The following is a 14331-nucleotide window of genomic DNA, read 5'->3' on the forward strand; positions in this document are numbered from 1 at the left end:
ACCACCAAAGAGAATTTGGTGCAGGAGCCCAGCACCCAAGAGCTGTTTCGCACACAACTGTACTTCAACAGGGTGAGGAAAGACAGTGAAGACCTTGCAAACAGATAAGATGAACAAGTACATCTTCCCAGATAGCTGACATGCAGTTCTTAAACCTAACACGCCTCACTACACTAAAGCAAACATTCACAATCAATAGAATTGGGACATTTTTGTTGCTGAAATCAACAGGCCTCCTCATATTCCATGTCCCCTAACATTTGCAGCAATCCTCTTGAATCAGCCTCTCCAGGCCCTTGTGTTGGGGAATATTATTTTATTTAACTTTATTTTATGTGCATTGGTGTGAAGGTGTCAGATCCCCTGCAAATGGATCTTCAGACAGTTGTGAGCCGCCATGTAGGTGCTGGGAATTGAACTCGGGTCCTCTGGAAGAGCAATCAGCGCTCCCAACCACTGAGCCATCTCTCCAGCGGGGAATATTATTTTAATGGCCAATAAGCAGGAAGGTGCAGGGATAGGTGGGGCTGGCAGGCAGAGAGCAGCAGAAATAGGAAGAAAAATCTGTGAGAAGAAAGAAGAGCAACAACAGAACAAGAAAAAGTAGACATCAGGGGTCAGCCACCCAGCCAGCCATGGAGAAAGAAGGAAAGATATACAAAAGTTCAAAAAGATAAAAAGCCCAGAGGCAAAAGATAGATAGGAAAATTTAAGAAAAGCTGGCAAGAAACAAGCCACACTAAGGCTGGGCATTCATAACTAAGAATAAACCTGTATGTGTGATTTATTTGGGGACTGGGTGGTGGGCCCCTCAAAAAGCCAAAAGAGTAAAACATCAATCAGTCATGATTACAGGCCTGAGTCACCACTTCTGGTTACTGGGACCTCTTTACTCAAAGATGTAGGCAGAGTGGTTATCATCCAGTGTTTATCAAGAAGGCAAATCCCCAAACTATCACTGGACACAGAGGGAAGCCTTGGAGTAGGATGGTAGATTATTTTGTGGAATCCCAGACAGAAAACCTTGTCTGGATTAAGAATAAAGTCCATCAAAATATAATCTGCTTTCTGGACACAGTAGGGAATGTGCTGATCTCTTCTGAATGCACATTCCTGAGCTGCCCCTACTGCACTAGCCAGCATTCAGTCCTTTGGACAAGTGAGACAATGACTCCAGAAAGAAAAGACAGGCTATTTATCAGCGTCCTAAATTTTAACCCCAAGAGAGCAGCCCAGGCTGAGTGCCCTCATCACCATCAGAGGAGGAAAGGGTCCTGATGAAGGGCCATCTACACAAACCTTCCAACAGTTCAAAAGAACATGGTGAATCCATTGCTAAAGTGATTCCTCCTTGCTAACGAGGCAAGGTTCTGGCAAAACACTGATACAAAGAGTCCTTTGGAGCAAACACCTATGAACAAAAGTCCTTTATGCTAGGAAATTATTACCCTCTAAAATAGGGCTATATTTACAAATTTTATTTTTTTTATCTCAAAAATACATATAAATGAAAGCTGTTCTCCAAATGCGACAGGCCTTTGCCTATCATGTGGTATTATCTCTATCACAAACACTGTCATATGAAAATCAGCACACAGCTCCGAAACACACCATTTACAGGCACACATACTGTAAGTCATGAACTCCTTTCTACTTACAGAGACCGCAGGTGGGAATTTCAGAAGCTGGGCTGCCCTTGCTTTCCACCCTCGGGAAGTAAATACAAACCCATGTCAAAGATGGAACCGAGATGTGGAAGCTACACGAGCTCCTTTAGACAGACAGACAGACAGACAGACAGACAGACAGACAGACAGACAGACACACACATACACACACACACACACAAGACCCAAGGCCACAGCAAGGCCCTGCTACAAAGTCAACGTTGGGGTGTTTCTCAAAGAGAGGAAAGAGATAACATTTGAATAAAAATGCAAAGCTGAAGAAAAAGAACAGATGATCTAAACGGTTATGCTGCCGAGAAGTGGTGGCACCCACTTCAGCTTTAATGCTGGCCGAGGCAGGCGGATCTCTGGGAGTTCCTAGTTCCAGGACAGCTAGGGCTGTTACAGAGAAACCCTGCCTCAAAAAACGGTTATGTCTGTTTCCTGGGGAAATTGGAACCCTCTCAGGACGCAGCTGCACAACCCAGTGCAGGATAGACACCGGCACCCGATGGTAGAAGCCGTGACCTCCTACACAGTCATGTCTATACAGGCATCGCAAAGTGTCTGTTTAGCTTAGACAGTCAATAATGAGGTCATGTAGTAAACTGTCACTTCCAAAAACCGAAGCGCAAAATCAACCTCTATGACTCAAGAGCTGATCCAGGTCAAAGCTTTGGTATATGCTGGAGGTTGTTTTGGTGACAACCAAAGCTTACTAAGATTCTCTGCTCTAGGATTTGTCCCCAAAACAAAACCCCTGGTCCACAAAGCTCAATGACATATAAATAAGAAACTGTACAAAGAGAATAGACAAGCCACAATCCCCTTTCCAAGGGCTTGGTTTCCTGTGCAGCGGTTCTGAAGGCACCCACTACAGCCACACACTTTGACCAAAACTCGGCATGCTGTAATTGGTGAGACTGTTCTGAAAACAAGCGCCCACGGGCAGGCAGCTGCTGTGCCAAGTTCAACAAAACACGAGGTGAGAGTTCTCATACTGCAACACAAGCTGGGCAGCAACAGAGGAAAGACTTAAGGCAAGAATGCGCTGGAGAGTCAAGGCCACGGCCTCCAGCAGGAACAGTTCCTAATAGTGGGGGTGCTTCTCAGTTGCTAGCTGTCAGACACCATTTCCTCCTCCTCGTCATCCTCATCTTCCTTCCTGTCTAGTTCAGAGGTGTCTGAAGACTCATGGAGCAAGACATATTCTCTGCTACTGAACCCAAATTTAAGGACATCTTTTTCTTTCAGTTCGTAGTATCTCTGTGGCTCAATACGCTTGTTGTTCAAGAAGGTTCCATTGCCTGAGCCGAGGTCAATGATGTAGGGTTTCACCCTCCGACCAACTGTGCCATCAGCACGCGTGTACTCCACAAGCCTAGAAGAGACCAGGGAGAGAAGCCTGTGAGCCATGTCCTGCCAGAGGCCACCTACTCTGAAGCTCGCTGCTACAGATCTAGATGTCACTGCCTTGGATTGAACATGGGTCAAATGCAAACTATAGGAGGTCACGGGGAAGTACTACCTGGTTAAGGGAATTGGGAGCAGTTTACATATACCCAAGAGAAAAGGTAGAGGGCTAGGAGTGGTAGGTGGGGGTGGAGGGCCACGAAAAATTCCAATGTAGAACTCAAGACTTCTTGTTATGGCTACACACATACTCCCCGATGCTGTACATCTATTTTAGCACCAGCCCAAATAAGGAAAAAACATTAGAATGAGAACTTGAGAGTCAGGGGCTAGATATGAGACAGAGTTCTGCTCTGAAGGTCATTTGTACCATCAGCTGACTGTGCTGAGCTACAGTTTTCTCAGCTGTCAAATGAAGATGCTAACCCTGGTCCTGTTTTCCCTACGGGAGTGTCAAGGACCAGATGGTAAGGGTCTATGATCTAAGCAGCAGATTCAGCCAGCGTATACGTGGCATTCTGACTCTGGCTTCCACTTCTATTTGGTCCTCATGACAGCCCTGGGGGCATATGGAAATAGGTCCAGAGTGGGGCAGGACCTTCTAAATTTTTTTTCTTTTCTTTTTGAGAAGCGATGTTGGTACATAGGCCACGCTTAGAGGGTACACCAGTCTTTTCTGCTTGGCCTCCAGAGACCTGGGATTAGGATTACAGGCCTGCACCTTCACAACAGTAGAGCCTAATATTTGAGTTTCTGATATCAAGTTCAAGACTCTCATATAAATGTTAAGAGATTACTCAAGGGCTGCTAGACTTTCAGCCCAGCTCATTAAATGCAAGGGCAACGGGCTCTTCTGCATCCTCACACAAACAGCCATAGGCATCCCCAGTGAGACACTCCTCCCAGCTCCCTCTCCAGTTCTCCCCTGGTCTACCTACCGGTACTGGAAGACTGCATGCTGCTTGGAGCAAGAGGGATGGTCGATGGGAATGTCGGCGATGCGGCGATGTCGCCCCAGAAGGTAAGCACTCTGCCGATGGAGGTACATGACTGGAAGTACCTCATCATTTTTAAAGGGGTAGAGACGCCACCGTTTTTTGGGGATCCGGGCTTCTGGGGGCTCACTGTACTTAATAACCACACCACGGAAGGTATTGGTGTCCTCAAGAAGTGCCCCAGAAAGTTCAAAGCTTGGTTTTTCTTTGACAGGCACCTCTTTGCTCCTGTTACCAGCAGGGCGAGGGATCGCCTCCTGAGCCTCACTGCTAGCACCTTCATTCTGCTGGCGATGCTCCCGGCGCCTGGCATTATGAAAGTCCCTCTCTTCTTCCTGGGCCTGCAGAATCTGGCTGTCTCGGTCCCGACCCTGCCCTCTGACAGGCCTCTCACCAGAGCTCCTCCTTTGGCGGGAATGGCCCCGGTGCCAGTCTCGCTCACTGTTACGAGTTCTCCTTTGTTCCTGTTCTGATGGCTCCCGGTGCTGCCGATCCTCTCGTCCTCTCCGTGGATGGTCCTCGCGTTCCTGAAATTAAGATGCATTCAGTAAAGGAAAGATGGCTTCTACTCTATGAATAAGCTGCCAGGGCTGGGGAGATGCCTTAGCAGTTAAGAGCACTAACTGCTGTTCAAGAGAACCGAGGTTCAGTTCTTAACACCCACATAGCTGTTCGCAACCATCTGTGACTACAGTTCCAAGGGAATCCAATGCCCTCTTGTGACAAGTGTGGGCACTGCATCTCTAAGATGCACAGACATCCATGCAGGGAAAACATCCACACACATAAAATACTTAAATCTCGCAAAAACAACACATTTGTGACCTGGGTGCTGGAATTCAGAACAAAGTCTTATTCCCCACAAGGCTATCTGTGGTAATTCTGTTCCCCTGGCAGGCCATTAAGACTCTATAGTCCATGCTGCTCCTCAAATACAGGTCTGACAGCCCAAGTCCACATTCAGAGCCCTCAAAACAAGAGGGTGAAACAGAGAGGAGGAGAATATTCCCTTCAGTCATCTGCAGGCAAACTCACAGGGTAACATGTGTATAAAACAGCACAGAGTAGCCAGGTAGTGGTGGTGGTGAACACCATTAATCCCAGCATCACTGCAAGGCCAGCCTAGTCTACAGAGTGAGTTCTAGGACAGCCAAGGCTACCTGAAACCCGCCCCCCACCAAAAATGGAATTAAAGAAAGAAAACAGAACAGTCACATTTAAGCTACGTAAAGGAAAAAGTCAACTTTCTCATAAGCCACAAGGGAAATTGAAATAATTTCAAAAGCTCCAACTTCAACAACTACAAAGATTATTCAGACATCTAGGAATAAACCTAAGAAACATGAAAGCCTCAAGAAACGTACAAGAAAGTATTACTTGGTAGTTTCCAAACTTCTGACAAAATGGAAACACATACTAAAAATCAGTCTGGCAGAAACCACAATACTTATCACACACCAGTAAATCAATGAGAACCTGGTAGTGGCGCAGGCTTTTGAACCCAGCACTCAGAAGGCAGAGGCAGGCAGGCCTCTGTGAGTTTGAGGCCAGCCTGGTCTACAGAGTTCCAGCAGGTTATTACACAAAAGGCTATTACACAAAGAAACCCTGTCTCGAAAAAACAATGACAGAAACAGACCAGTGAGAAATCAATCAGTAAGGCAACCAGTCCACAGGCTGGTATCAACAGCAGTCTCCAGAAGCTAATACTTAGTAACCCCTATCTCACTAGGAACCAGAATATCAATGCAAAAAATAAATAAATAAAAATTTTCTCAGATTAGCAAAACTAAAAAGGTCAGGAATTGCTACTATCAAGAGAAGGAACTGGGGTGGCATAGTGAGAATAAGAACCTATCTCCACAGTGGGCAAGGGGTGGGGAATCAAGTGTCTAGGCCTAGCCAGGTGGTATGGCTCTTGGCTTTATCCCAGTATTCAGGAGGCAGAGACAGACGGATCTCTGTGAGTTTGAGGTCAGCCTAGTCTACAGAGTGAGTTCCAGCACAGTCAAGGCTACACAAAGAAACCATCTCGAAAAGCCAGAGTTCTCGGTCTGCCTATGCTACCCACCAAACAAGTTTCAGGCCAATCTGGGTCTAATTAGCAGGAGATCAACTGCTTCAACTACAAAGATGTGAAATCATGTAATTTTTGTCTTTTTTCCCTTGGTTTATTAAGCAAGTCATCAGGGTTCAAACATCCTGTAACATGTGTCAGGATTTTCTTCCTTTTAAGGCTGAGTAATAATCCATTAATATAAAAACAAACATAATGGTAATGGGACTAGGATTCAGGCAAGGCAAGCACTCCTAAACTTTAGTCCCAGTCCTTACTTCTGAGACAGTGTCTCTACTAAGCTCTTAGCCAGTCTTGAACTTGTGATTCTTCTGTCTCTGTGTAGGGTTACATGCACACACCACCACACCTACATCAAGCAAGACATTACTAGAAAACCTGGAAGATAACTCAGCAGTTAAAAGCACTTTTTGCTCTCCAGAGGACCTGGGTCAGTTCCCAGCACCCTCATGGTGACTTACAGTCATCCTTAAGTTCTAGGGAATCTGGTACTCTTCCGGACTGTGGGCACCAGACATATACACGGTGTACATACATACATGCAGGCAGACATAAAAACATGCAAAAAAATTATTTTTAACCACACACACATTCAAGACTGTTCTAACATTTACAGAGATGCAGACAAAGGAACCAGAACAGCTAATTTTTTTGTTTTGTTTTGTTTTGTTTTTCAAGACAGGGTTTCTCTGTAGCTTTGGAGCCTGTCCTGGAACTAGCTCTTGTGGACCAGGCTGGCCTCGAACTCACAAAGATCCGCCTGTCTCTGCTTCCTGAGTGCTGGGATTAAAGGTGTGAGCCACTACCGCCCAGCTCAGAACAGCTAATTTTTGAAAGAATAAAGTAGAAGAAATCAGGACACTTGGTTTCAAGATTTATATTACTTAAGTGTGGTAATTGAGACAGCAAGGTATTGGCAGAATCACAGACATATGCCTGACGGATTTTCAATGTGCAGTAAAATAACAGTGTCCTTTTAAAGAATGTATTGGAGCATGCGGGCAGTCACAGGTCAAACCTGGCCCATCCGTGCTGGTTTAAACACGGATAAACAATGTCTGTCCATCCAGGAAATGAGAGACAGAGAAGCAGCCGGGAGAAGGATAAAGGTGGAAAGGAATGGGACTAAAGAGCAGTCTGAAGCATCCCACAGCAGTGAGCCGTCAGTATCCTGATTGTGATACTGCCCACCGTCGTGTGAGAAGTTACCATTGGGAGAAATGGAAATGTATTTCTGACAAAGTGTTATCAGAATCAAACCAATCATTTCCTCCAAATTTAAACATTCGTGTAAAACAACCACAAACACACAGCCAGTTTTTAGAAGAGTCCACTGCCAGGACAAGGACACACGGACACACGAAAGTGCAGACCCTCGTCAGCAACGGCTCTAGACGCGAACTTCCTATCAAGGGCGCCTGCCCCCTCACTCACCTGCTTCACTTTAACCGAGTTGTAGTGGGGACTCCGGCTTCTCTTAGTCCGTGGAGACTTGCTTCTTCTCCCTGAGGACTTGTTTTTCTTTTTGGCTGGGGACCTTTTCAGAGCATGGTACACAGGATTTTACCTCAATGTCCCTTCCCCCAAAGAAATCAGCTTCAAGTATCAGGCTCGCCCGCTAGACACCACACGTTTGTGAACCCACTAGTGGAAATCAGGCCTTGGCTCTCCTGCTCACTTGGAGCAAACACACGTACACGACTTCCTGCTGAGGCCTGCTCACTTACATAACCTAATTCTTGAACCCCAAAGCCTCAAACACCTTTCTTTCTCCAGTCTGTCATCCTACTAATTGGCACCACTATCCAGGAAGTCAATCTTGACTGTGTTTTTTTTTTTCCCCTAACACACTCCTTTCTCCAGCAACCACATCCAATCCCTTGGCAAGTCCTAGGAACCCACCCTGTCCTCCATCCCACGTTATCCCTACAGCCTACATTGCTCCTCCTTCGTCACTCAATCCAGGATACACTGGATGTCTTATTCCGACTTTTAAAAACAAACACAGTTCTACTTCAGGTTCTTTGTATATAATTTTCTGTCGTGATAGCGCGCGTGCTGGGATTAAAGGCGTGCGCCACCACCGCCCGGCCACATTACTGTTTTAACCCATCATTAACACTAATCGAACCTATCTACTTGTTATTTTATTTTCCTTCTTAGGGTTAGAGCACGCCCAGTTTCGCCAGGGTCAAACCATCTCTCCTTATCCTGTGGCCCAGTAAGTACCTCAATTGATCTTTAGCCCATACTATGCACTCAGTAAATCGATGCTGTACGGAGGCATCGGCGAATGAGTGCTGCGAAGAAGTCGCCAAGACCCAACGTGAGACACTCTTTGGCGGCAGGCGAGTGGAAAGACATTCCCACCGTCCACCGCAGGCAGGCGGGGGAATCTCATTGCAACTCAACAGGTTCTCTGCATCCCAAGTCGCTCGAACCGCCCGGAACCCGCGCCATCCCGGCCGCGGCCCGCTCACCGGCTCGCTCCCCGGCCTCGACTCCCGCGATGGCCGCTTGGCTCAGCGGCGGGCGGGGACGGGTTAGCGGCTGGGGCGTCGGGTCGGCGGTGCGCGACGGGTTCGGGGCTCAGACGCCCCTGCTTCACCACCACGGTCGCCAGCGCGTCGTCTGCCCGGTGTCGCCGTCGGCCGCTTCGCTCCCGCTCGCTCTTCCCCTCCTTCATCCTGCGGCCCGACTGAGAGCCACTCGAGCCGAAGGAAGTGACGGGCCGACCTTTGCACTTCCGCTTCCGGGAAGCACGTTATCCCAGAAGCCCTCACGGCGAGGTAAACCCCCCGGTGGGCGGGGCCGCAGGTGATAGGGTTCACAAGCAGGGGACGCCCCGGCTGGTGGCAGAGGGATCTGGGCTGCTAGCAAGTGACACTGGAGGGCTGGAAAGTCAGGGCCAGACCTCGGAAGACTGAGACAGGAGGATCGCTGTAAATTCGAGACCAGCCTGGGCAATTTAGTGAGAATTCTATCTCAAAATTTGAAAAAGTTGTCTCTCAGATAGAGCAATTGCCTAGCCTAACCCAAAGTCATGGGTTCTGTCCACAGCACCGCCAGATAGAAATGACTGAAGTTAAAAGGGGCGGAAAGCTGGGGGCTTAGCTGTACAGTGAACGTTTGCCTCGCATGTGCAAAGCCCTGGGGGCAACCGCCAGGATCTCAAAAATAATCAAACTAATTTTTTCAAAAATCCGTCTTGTTTTGTTTTTCCAGACAGGGCTTCTATATGTATCCCTGGCTGTCCTAGCATTTACTCTGTACACAGGCTGACCTCGAACCCGGAGATCTGCCTGACTCTGCCTCCCAAACGCTGGGATTAAAGGCTTGCACCACTTCTGCCTGGCTTTTTAAAAAAGGAAAATCTTACGTAGGAAAGCTAATCCAATGCTGTTCGTGGAGGATTGTTGATAGTTACAAAACACAGACAAGTACTCAACAATAGGAAATTATTTTTTGTTTGTTTGTTTGTTTGTTTGTTTGTTTCTTGAGACAGTGTCTTCATGCAGCCCTGGCTGTCCTGTCACTCACAGAGATCCACCAGCCTTTGCCTTCCAAGTGCCAATCATCGCCAAACGATTTAAGAAGTCAGGAGATGACTTCCGTTTTCAGGCTCAGCAAAGGTGGTCTGCCCATTTCATCACATCCCTTATAAGATCTAGCGCTAGGGCTCCATTCAGTCTTGTTCACCAAGAAACCGGGAGTTTGTGGAGCGAGCTCAGTAGAATAAAATTTGCACGCGACCAGCTCCGCCTCCCTACGAAGCCCCGCCCCATCCATTAGGCAGGCGAGGAGGGGTTTCCATGGTGACCGCAAACAAGGCCCCACCTGGAGGGACCACTACAGCGCTGCCAGCCCTGCTGCCACTATGATACCCCCCGCAGACTCTCTGCTCAAATATGACACCCCGGTGTTGGTGAGCCGGAACACAGAAAAACGGAGCCCCAAGGTATGAACAGGTCTCACAGGGGTGACATCCTACGGATTCCCGTAGAGATAGACATCCCAGCTTTGAGGATCTCTGGAATTTCAGAAGGGTTGCTGGGCCTAACAGCCAAGGGAATTGGGACAGGGACGACGGAGGATGGGAAAGGAGTAAGACAAGCCTAACTGTGACCCCAAAGGGCAGATTTAAGATCAGATAGAAGTCTCAGGGAAATGGATAGGGTTTGTGGTAGGCAGGTCCAAGTATGGGCCAGGTAGTGACTTCTCCATCTCTAGAGACACCAGTTCAAACACGGCCAGAGCCAGATAGACCTCTATGCCTCTTCAGCTCATACTTCTGGTGAGACCATAGATGAGGGAAGTCGCCTGGAAATGGGGAAGCCTGTACAAGAAAGCTGGAGCAAACTGGACGTCCTGTCTCACCTGTCTCTTAGGCTCGGTCACTGAAAGTCAGCTCCCAGCAGCCTGGACCCTCAGGTCCAGTCCCACAGCCACCCAAGGGCAAACTACCCTCAACTTCCTGTGTCCCAGATCCTGCGAAACAGGCAGAAGAAATCTTGAATGCCATCTTGCCTCCAAGGTAAAAAAAAAAAAAAACAAACAAACCCAACAACAACAAAAAAAACATAAATAAAAGGGGTGGGGGATGCAGTGGCTGGACAAAGGTCCAAACCCAGAACTTAGATGTGTTAAGCCAGGAAGTTTACCTGTGTGGGGCCAGGAAGTTTACCTGTGTTCTGCCTTGAGTTTTCTCTCAGCTTTCTGGATTTCATGGAGTCTGACTATAGCTGGAGCTCACAGCCAAGCAGGAAACCTCTAAATCCATCCTCTTACCATCCGTATTCTGAGCAGTCTCATGACTTCAGATGCCAGCAACGCAATCAGCTTTCAAATCTAGGTCTCTAGTCCAGCCCTGTGCCTCCTAAACCCCATTCCCAATATTCTGCTTTCTTGGTAGCGCCATCGAGATTTCCCATAGAAACTGGGAGGTGGTGGCACACACCTTTAATCCTAGTACTTGGGAGACAGAGGCAGGTGGATATCAGTGATTTCAAGACCAGCCTGGTCTACAGAGCAAGTTCCAGGAAAGTTAGGAATGTTGCACAGAGAAACCCTGTCTCGGGGCGGGGGGGGGGGGGAATCCCCATAGAAAGTCTGATGTGATGGCACTCTGCTAGACAGGAGAATTGCCCCAAAGGCAAGGCCAGCCTGAACTGCAAAAGGAGTGCCAGGCCAGCTAGTGCTGCATACCAAGGTTGTGTCTCAAAAAAACTCACAAATGTCCAATAAGGCAATGTCGGCTGAATCTCACCTTTAATCCCAGAATGCAGGGGGCAGAGGCAGGAGGATAAGAATTTGAGGTCAGCCTGGGCTACATAGCCTAGCTAGAATTCTCAAAAGCCTCTACCTAATGGACATTTTTATATCCAAGGCAATAAAGCTCTTTCTCAGGGAATAAAGGAACCACAGAGAACCTGTGATCTTCTCCAGAGATGGAGCTCAGGAGAGAGGTGTCATTTATCAGAGGATTCTCTCCCAGCAACTTAGACGTCCTCCCTCCCTTGCCATTCTGCCTTCGTCACTGCAGGAATTGGCTGTGCCTCCAGCACAGAATTCATTATGGGCAGCCATTGCAAACACAGCCCTTCAAGAACACCCATGCCCCCACCATACAAAAATACATCTTACGGGCTTGCATGAGTTTAATGATATTCCATGTCTCCACCACAAGCTAGTGTGGGGATTTCCCACTGCATCTTCTATTCAAATCAAGCAGCAGGACCATACACCTGTCCTCAACATGCTAGGCAGGTCTGACCTGGAACAGAGTCGTGGTCTCATGGACTGTAGAGATCACCCATCATCTGCCCAACCCTGAGGGAGGTGTCCTGAGGCTGCAGAGTGGGTATGGCTTGGGAAGGAGAGGGAAGTGAATTCTGGTGGCAGGATGACTGTGCCGCCTGTCACTCCTGCTCGGGCCCTTTGTTCACGTCGGGTGACTTGTATCTGTATCATAGGGAGTGGGTGGAAGACACACAGCTATGGATCCAGCAGGTGTCCAGCACCCCCAGCACCAGAATGGATGTGGTGCATCTACAGGAGCAGCTGGACCTGAAGCTGCAGCAGAGACAGGCCAGGGAGACGGGCATCTGCCCCGTGCGCAGGGAACTCTACTCGCAGTGTTTCGGTGAGGAGGCTTGGTGGGGTGAGCGCTGTACACCGTCTGCCTCCATCCAGCACAAAAACCAAGCCCTGGTTACCCCCAAACGACACACCTCCCCCCGTTTTAGCGATCCTCTCTTCTCCCTTTTCCTGATTCGCCACAGCTGCTGGGTACATTCCCTTCCCCCACCAGCCTCCATCTCAGCTAGGCACCCGGGGGCCGTATCCCACACGGATGTTGGTTTGATTTTCATGTAGATGGAGATTTATTTTGGGTGTGGGTGCACACATGTGTGCATGCATGTTTTTATGAGGGCACACTTGTGTCAAGGATTGAGTATAGAGGTCAAAGGATAACTTACAAGAATTGATTCTCTCCTACTGTGTGGGTTCTGGTGATTGGCTCAGGCCATCAGGCATGGTGGCAGGTGCTTTACCCACTAAATCGTCTCACTGGCCCCCTTACTAGGTGTTTGGAGTAAGGTAAGAGCTTCTATTTTAGCCAGGTGTGGGGGCATATACCGTTAATACAGGCCTCAGAAGGCAGAGGCAGGCAGTTCTCTGGTTTGAGGCCAACCTGGTCTACATAGTGAGTTCCAGGCTAGCCAAGGCTCCATTAAAAAAGAAGAAAATAAGAGAAAAAAGACTTCCTATTTTGAGTCTTTGTTGTTGTTTTCCCCCAAGGATATCCATAATGAGCCTGTACTATTTTTTTTTTTTTACAGGGTCTCAATATCTAGTCCTTTGGCCTGGACTCAGATCTGCCTGCCTCTGCTTCCTTAGTATTCGAGTTAAAGGTATATGTCACTACTCCTGGCCGTATATGTGTATATATATTGGTTTTTTCGAGACAGGGTTTCTCTGTGGTTTTGGAGCCTGGAACTAGCTCTTGTAGACCAGGCTGGTCTCGAACTCACAGAGATCCGCCTGCCTCTGCCTCCCGAGTGCTGGGATTAAAGGCGTGTGCCATCACCGCCCGGCCTGCTTTATTTTTTTTTTAATTTATTTTTTGATACCAAATGACCATTCCTGGAAACATATACACACAACTAACATTGTATGGAGTGGACAGGTTATATTTACATATTAAAGAATATAGCAGTCAGACAGTGGTGATGCACACCTTTAATCCCAGCACTTAGGAGGCAGAGGCAGGCAGATCTCTGAGTTCAAGGCAAGCCTGGTCTACAGAGTGAGTTCCAGGGCAGCCAGGGCTACACAGAGAACCCTCTCTTGAAAAACAAACAAAAAAAAAAAAACAAGAAAAAATAATACACACACATATGTAACAAGAAGAAAAGAGTCTACGAGTTCAAAAGAGTGGGGGATCATGCCTGGGAGAGGAAGGAGGGAGAAAAAGGAAGAGGGAAAATGGTTATTTTATAACTCTCAAAAATAAAAACAGTTATTTTATAACTCTCAAAAATGAAAATAATTTTTGTTTTGTTTTGTCTGGACAGGGTTTCTCTGTTTAGCTCTGGCTGTCCTGGAACTCACTCTGTAAACCAGGCTAGCCTCAAATGCAGGTATCCACCTGCCTCTGCCTCCTGATTACTGGGATTAAAGGCATTCACCCCCACTGCCTGGCTAATAAAAATAATTTTTATATGATTTATTTTTATTTTATTTCATTGGTGTTTTGCCTGTGTGAGGGTGTCAGAAGCCCTGGAACTGGAATTACAGACATGTGTGAACTGCCATGTAGGTACTGGGAACTGAGCCCACCTCCTCTGGAAGAGCAGTCAGTGTCTTAACTACCGAGTCATCTCTTCAGACCCATAAAAATAAAGCCAGATGGTGGTGGTGATGCCTCTAACCCCAGCACTCAGGAGGCATAGGCAGGTGGATCTCTGTGAGCTCAAGGCCAGTCTGGTTTACAGAGTGAATTTCAGGACAGGCTTCAACACCAAAATAAATAAATCAATAATAATAATAATAATAATTTAAAACACAACATTTATTTTATCTTTTTTGTATATGAGTGTGTGCTATGTGTGTACAGGTGCCCATGAAGAACAAAGAGGGCATTGGATGCTCTGAGCTGTTTTGTCTTTTTTTTTTT

General features: G+C 47.5%; 2 protein-coding genes across 2 annotated transcripts in view; one reads left to right on the forward strand and one right to left on the reverse strand.

Moving 5' to 3' along the window:
• Positions 1–783: 783 nt before the first annotated feature.
• Positions 784–8856, reverse strand: Snip1 (Smad nuclear interacting protein 1). The gene is made up of 4 exons (XM_005353265.2): positions 8633–8856; positions 7587–7689; positions 4019–4602; positions 784–3048 (listed from the first exon to the last, which is right to left on the reverse strand). Exons 1-4 carry the CDS (start codon positions 8836–8838, stop codon positions 2784–2786), a joined length of 1158 nt encoding a protein of 385 aa, XP_005353322.1. The 5' UTR covers positions 8839–8856; the 3' UTR covers positions 784–2783.
• Positions 8857–9922: 1066 nt separating this feature from the next.
• Positions 9923–14331, forward strand: part of Dnali1 (dynein axonemal light intermediate chain 1) — a 10429-nt gene continuing 6020 nt past the window's right edge. Inside the window, exons 1-3 of the mRNA XM_005353266.3 lie at positions 9923–10110; positions 10541–10686; positions 12125–12294. Coding sequence (XP_005353323.2) covers positions 10030–10110; positions 10541–10686; positions 12125–12294 — 397 coding nt within the window. The 5' untranslated portion in view covers positions 9923–10029. The remainder of the gene's footprint in view (positions 10111–10540; positions 10687–12124; positions 12295–14331) is intronic.

Source organism: Microtus ochrogaster, chromosome 10, assembly GCF_000317375.1.
Source record: "Microtus ochrogaster isolate Prairie Vole_2 chromosome 10, MicOch1.0, whole genome shotgun sequence".
NCBI lineage: Eukaryota > Metazoa > Chordata > Mammalia > Rodentia > Cricetidae > Microtus > Microtus ochrogaster.

Coding starts and splice junctions, on each gene's coding strand:
- Snip1 (XM_005353265.2), bottom strand. CDS start 8,838: ATGAAGGAGGGGAAGAGCGAGCGGGAGCGAAGCGGCCGACGGCGACAC. Junction 7,690..8,632: donor CGAGGCCGGGGAGCGAGCCG/GTGAGCGGGCCG, acceptor TGCTCTGAAAAG/GTCCCCAGCCAAAAAGAAAA. Junction 4,603..7,586: donor ACTCGGTTAAAGTGAAGCAG/GTGAGTGAGGGG, acceptor TCTTAATTTCAG/GAACGCGAGGACCATCCACG.